This window comes from Carlito syrichta, unplaced genomic scaffold, assembly GCF_000164805.1.
Source record: "Carlito syrichta isolate Samal-C Ts95f unplaced genomic scaffold, Tarsius_syrichta-2.0.1 Scaffold273620, whole genome shotgun sequence".
Classification (NCBI taxonomy): domain Eukaryota; kingdom Metazoa; phylum Chordata; class Mammalia; order Primates; family Tarsiidae; genus Carlito; species Carlito syrichta.
Window position 1 is genome coordinate 4,115 of NW_007217716.1, and position 5,935 is coordinate 10,049.

General features: G+C 53.7%; 1 protein-coding gene across 1 annotated transcript in view; it reads right to left on the reverse strand.

The window, feature by feature from the left end:
• Positions 1-2,555: 2,555 nt before the first annotated feature.
• SUV39H1 (suppressor of variegation 3-9 homolog 1) overlaps positions 2,556-5,935 on the reverse strand; it is a 10,820-nt gene continuing 7,440 nt past the window's right edge. Inside the window, exons 3-5 of the mRNA XM_021709687.1 lie at positions 3,721-3,867; positions 3,506-3,635; positions 2,556-2,689 (exon numbers count right to left, since the gene is read on the reverse strand). Coding sequence (XP_021565362.1) covers positions 2,556-2,689; positions 3,506-3,635; positions 3,721-3,867 — 411 coding nt within the window. The remainder of the gene's footprint in view (positions 2,690-3,505; positions 3,636-3,720; positions 3,868-5,935) is intronic.

Genomic DNA, 5,935 nt, shown 5'->3' on the forward strand with positions numbered 1-5,935 from the left:
GACTTGAAACATTATAGGCCAGGCTCGGTGGCTCAGCCTATAATCCCGCGCTTTGGAAGGCCGAGGTGAGTGGATTGCCTGAGCCCGCGGGTTCGAGACCCGGCTGGGCAACTGGGTGAGACTTCATCTCTACAATAAATCAAAAATTAGCCAGGCATGGTAGCACGCGCCTGTAGTTCCAGGTACTTGGAAGGCTGAGGCGGAAGGATCGCCAGAGCCCTGCAGGTCGAGGCTGCGGTGGCCGGGAGCGGCCACTGCACTCCAGTCTGGGTGACGGAATGAGACTCCAACTCAAATTTAAAAAAAGAAACATTATGTCTGTTTTCTACTTTATACCTTGGTATATATAGGTGGTCAATAAATATTTGCAGGAAGAGCTTCCCTGGCACACACAAACTTTTCATTTTGAATACAGGAGGCAGGCTTGAGCTTCAAAGCCTTTTAAGCAGGGAGGGTCCAGCTAGAATTTTATCACATTTCTGTATTTCCACTGTATGTATTTCTCTGGTTAGTTATTTTTGTTTGTTTATGGCAAGCGATAATGGTTTGTCCATTTAGACAGCAATGGATTTGGTTTCCTCCCTCTCCACTCTGCTCCCCTCCACCTACCCCTACTGCAACACTGTATAATTCTGAGTCCACGGCATCAGTTGGGCAGGAGGTAGCAGGATCACAGCCAAATACTACTGGCCAAGGTCAGTCACTGCTGGTCAAGTGTCAAAACCAGTCAAAGCTGGTCACAGCCAGTTTACTGCCAGTCATGGCTGGTCCATGCTGGTCAAGAGCAGTCAAGGTCAGTCATGACTGGGTAGCGCTGGTCAAAGTTGGTTAAGACTGGTCAAAACTGGTCTCAGCCAATCTAAGCTGATCATAACCAATCAATTCCAGTTGCTGCTGGTGGAGACCAGTCAAGACTGGTCAAGATCAGTCAAGGTCAGTCAAAGGTAGTCAAGTCTCATGAAAGCCAGTCACTGCTGGTCTAAGCCAGTCAATTTAAGTACATTTTAACATGTAAGTATAAAGGAAGTTAATTTTAGGTCAACATGTTATATAGATGATGGTGCAAGTGGTATACTGTGTGGGCTGAAATTGGGAAGATGAGAGTCAAATGACAGGTTTGAGGAACAGTCCTGGGCAAACCCAGCTCCCAACCTCTAACCCCTCAACCCCGCCCACACAAGGTCCTCAGTCCCCCACACCTCAGTTTGTTCAGTCAATAATTCATTTTATTGATGCCCACTCCAGGCTGAGTAGGGCCGAGGGGTATACAAGAGAACCAGATTCAGTCCATGCCTGAAGGTCAGTCATGGGAAGGGCAGGATGGACATACAGATAGACACATATATCTGGTATCTGGTAGCAGGGCACACAGTCTCACATAGGGGCACTCTGGGCACAGGTAGTAAGGAAGGGCTTCCTAGAGAAGACCTCACGGGGGTGGGGGAGCAAGGGGCGATGCAGCCATCAGAACCTTTGCCTTTTGTGTACATTTGTAGGCAGGTAACTTTTGAGGCCAGTCAACCCAGGGTGAGCATAAAGGCCTGGGGTCTGGGATGGTAGGCAGCAGGGGCTTCCCTCTCACCTCACCACCCCACAGTGGGGAAGCCATTTCCCAACCCCCAGTTCTTGGCCTGTACTTTGCCTTCTACCACATGGGCCCTTTCCTGGGATCCACCTCTGTGGTTTTCAAGGCTTCCCTGAGACAATCCACGTGGACCAGGTGCTCAACCCCAGTGCCTAACGCCTCATCAGCACCCCAGCCATGCACATTTCTGCCCTAAGTGCTATCTATGGACTATCTAGATCTTGGTTCCAGCTCTGAGCAGTCTCGGCAGTCATCACACCCCAGGTCAGGGCCCCCAGCTCCCGAGAGCCCTGGGTACCTTCTCTGTACTCTGTGAAGGCAGAGCTTGGTCCCAGCTCACCTCCAAGGCTGGCCAAGTCTGGACTTCCTTCCTCTCACTGGTCAGCAGGCCACGGGCACCCATTTCCCTTCCAGTGGCATGCGGGCATACATATCTCAGGTATGCAGCCCTGAGAAAGAGACCCTGCAGCTCTCGGGGCCAACACTAGCCAGCATTGTAAGCACAAGCAGAAACCAGCCTCAGCCTCCAGCCCTGGAGATCCCTTTCCTTTCACTAGCATGAAGTTCCTGTGGCCAGGCTGGCAGCTCTGGGCTCCAATGTCTGCCTGCTCTGGGGTTGCTTCCCCACACCTTCGGAGCAGTGGGAGGAGGACTGCAACAGACCCCTCAAGCTCCAGGCCGAAGCAGGCATAAAAATAGACATCTTTTCTTCTGGACTGGGGCTCACCCCTTGGACCTCCTTGATAAGCCATGAATCCCAACTGCAGAAAGTTCTGATGTTCAAAAATTACTTCTGAACGGGCAGGAGTTTATAAGTGCAACCCACAGATGGGGCTAAGCCAGGGAAAGGGTACTCCTGGAGTTGTTCCTCACCACAGCTGCAGCCCTGAATGTGGAGCAGATGGGGGCAGGTGGAGGCAGGTGGAGGCAGGTGGAGGCAGGCAAGGCCCTGGCAGCGGTAGGGGGAAGGTTAGAAGAGGTATTTGCGACAATTTTCAGTCCCACACTTGCATTCAATACGGACCCGCTTCTTGGGGGAGCCGGGGAGCCCAGCGAGGCCAAAGTTGGAGTCCATGCGGGTGCTCTCCATGTCCACGGGGTCCACTGTGGAGTCACAGCCAGGGAGGGAAGGAGGGAGGGAGGCAGGGAGGGAGAGAGTAAGAAAGGGAGAGAGGGTGGGAGGGAGGGGACGTGTTAGAAGGCCTGGATGAAGCGTCCAGCTACCCTTTTTACCATGAGACTGGGGACCTTGAGGGCTGGGAGCAGCTCTGGGATTTGAGTTAGGAAGGGATCTTAGGGTTGGTAGTTTGGGGCTAGGGCTCAGCACTGGAGGGGTGGTCAGGCCAGGTGTTGAGGGATGTTGGCGGAGGCAAGGGGGCTGTCAGAGAACTAGGGGGTTGCTTCAGGCGGGGGTCAGAAATGGAGGGCCACCTGGGCATCCAGAGGGGCACCTGAACTCTCCTGCCGAAGACCTGCCCTTGAGTGTCTCAGAGGTGGCTAATTTGTCAAGGAGGGGACTTGCCGGAGGCCAGAGGTGTGCAGAAGCTTGGAATGAGGATGGCCAAAGGGGGTTAGGAGTGGGGAGGGGTTGGGGGATGGGGAAAACTCAGTCAAGACTGGAGTCAGGAGGAGTGTCTTAACTGTCCAGCCAAACATCCTTCCCCAGCAGTCTTGGGAGAGGTTAGTATGAATGTCTGAGGCTTGGGGCTCAGGGGTTGGGAGTAAGGGGACCTAAGGGAGGTGGGCAGGGGTCTAGGAGTCCAGACAGGAGACTGGGCATCAGGAAGAACATTCTAAGGCTCCAGCTCAGGAATTTTCCTCGGCTCTCTGAGTGACTGGTGCACCTCTTGGAGCCCTGGAAGGGCTCTTTGTATCCCACATCATTGTGTGCCCCTGCCCCCAGTCCCTCGCCACCCCCACCTTGCATGTTGTAATCAAAGGTGAGCTCCTCGCCTGCCCGGATGGTTCTTGTTGCAAAGAATGCAATGCGGGGCAGTCGCTCATCAAGGTTGTCTATGAAGACGTTGTACACCTGCAGGTTGGGATCACACTGGACGAGAAAGAACAGTGGGAGGGTGAGGAGGGGCCCCAGCCTGTCCCTCCCAACCCCCTGCCCGCCTGCCAGGGGTACCCACACTGTGGTTGACAAAGTGGGAGATGTTGCCATAGTGGGCGGCATCCACAGTGTACACGTCCTCCACGTAGTCCAGGTCAAAGAGATAGGTGGCGCCCTGGCGGTCGTAGATCTGGCCCCGCCGCTCCGCCTCCTCTGAGGTAATGATCTGGGGAAAGGGCCATGGGTGAGGGGAGATGGCCAGGAAGGCTCAGGAAAGCCTGCATCGCTCCTGACCCCTGAGGAACAGTGAGCAGGAGGCATCCCGACCCATGGACATGTGGTAGGCAGCAATGCAGAGGGTCTGTCAGTCCTTTTTAGGGGCTGGGCCTCAGCTGCCCACTGCCCACCCCTTGTCAGGCTTCTGGATAGCACGAGGAGTCCCTCAGTGGTGGGCAGAGGCTGGTTACAAAGTCCAGTTAGAGAAACAGAAAGCAAGCAGGCTCTGCCTGCTGCTGCCCACCAAGACCTGTGGAGAATTCCCAGAGCCTCCTGGGCCCTGGAAACAGAGCTAGAAGGGAACTAAGAGACCCACGGCAAGGGCAAGAAAGCAAGAGACACAGGGCACATTGGGGAGAGAGAGACTGATCCAAAGCAAGGGAGCCTGAGCAAGTTCAGGCTGTGCAGATGGCCAGGAGGGCACAGAGTGAGGGGAAGGAGAGACTGGGATGGTGGGAAGACAGCCTCAGACAAGCGACAGGCAGAGACAGACACGCAACCAGAATCTTACACGGAAGACCCAGCTCCAGAGAGCAGACCAAGACCCCTGAGGGACTGAGATGGCAAGAAAGAGGCTGAGGCCAAGACTTTCAGAGCCAGAGTGACAGAGAGAGGGAGGAGGGATGGAGGAGCCAAGAGCACAGGGAGAGGAGCCCTCACTGCCCGATGCTGCGCAGTGCCCACAACTGGTGCTTCAGGCGTGTCCTCCCACATCTCCTCTCCCTAGCTGGACCCCGTCTGTCCTAGAAAACATGAAGTTGCACCACCATCCTAGCCCCAGCCAGTCCTTGCCTCCCAAATGTTATTGCTGGATTCCCACCTTGCCCCAACAATTTCTCCTCTCCAGCCCACGTCCCTTCTTCCCCCAGGGCCTGCGACTACAGCCTTCAGCAATCCCAACTGTAGCCACTATGCCCTTCCCTGGGTGAGGGTCCCACTGTACCTAAGACTGCCCTCGCCGTCTGCTCCTGGGTTTCCTACCACCTCTGCTGCCCAGAGGCGAATGCCAGAACAATATACAGCACACGGAAGACACACAGGAAGTACGATTTCCTTTTATTCTGCTTCCTGGCCAGCAAGCTGTCCTCTGTCCTAGTGATGGTCCTCTTGGCAGCTCCAACTCTATTCTCTCATACCTCTTCTTCCTCCCCGCTTTCACCAGGACTCACCCAAGCCTCCTTCCTTGCTCACCCTTGTCTGGGCCAGTGACCATACTCTTCGGACTTGCAAACTCCTCCCTTAGCCAGGATGGCCACACTGGTGTCCTCACTGCCTCTTATACTGTCCCCTCCAGTCTGTGCTCCATGCCAAAGGCTGACCAACAACGTCTTGAAAACACCAAGATGTATTCGCTTTGGGCGACACTGCTCACTGCCCCATGTTCCAACTCCATTCCTTGAGGAACCTGGCTCCCCCACACTCAGTTTTTGTTTGTTTACTCATTCATTCAGTGGATTTTTTTTTTTTTTGAGTTGGAGTCTCACTGTTGCCCAGACTGGAGTGCAGTGGCCACTCCTGGCCACCGCAGCCTCGACCTGCTGTGCCCCGGCGATCCTTCTGCCTCAGCCTTCCAAGTAGCTGGAACTACAGGCACGCGCTACCACGCCCGGCTAGTTTTTGACTTATTGTAGAGATGAGGTCTCGCCAAGTTGCCCAGGCAGGTCTCTGATCGAACCCATGGGCGCTTCTTGATAACTCCCATGAACATCTAGGCATATGGGGTAACATACCTCGAATAGAAAAGCTATCTGTGAGGACTCACAGCGAGCATACTCCTAGTGGACAAAAGCTAGAAAACCTCTTTGGATTTATTTGAGCATTTTCAGTACATTCATAAATAGTCACGTAACCATGTATTTGAACACATTTTATTCTAAGCGGATGATTCGGAAATATAACTCTTGATGCTACTTGATGCATTCTAATGTTAATCAGTCAAATAATCAGGGAGAGGAAAAAGGCAGATTTTTGAATTTGTCAGTACCAAGATATCCATTATATGTTACTTAAATTTCCAA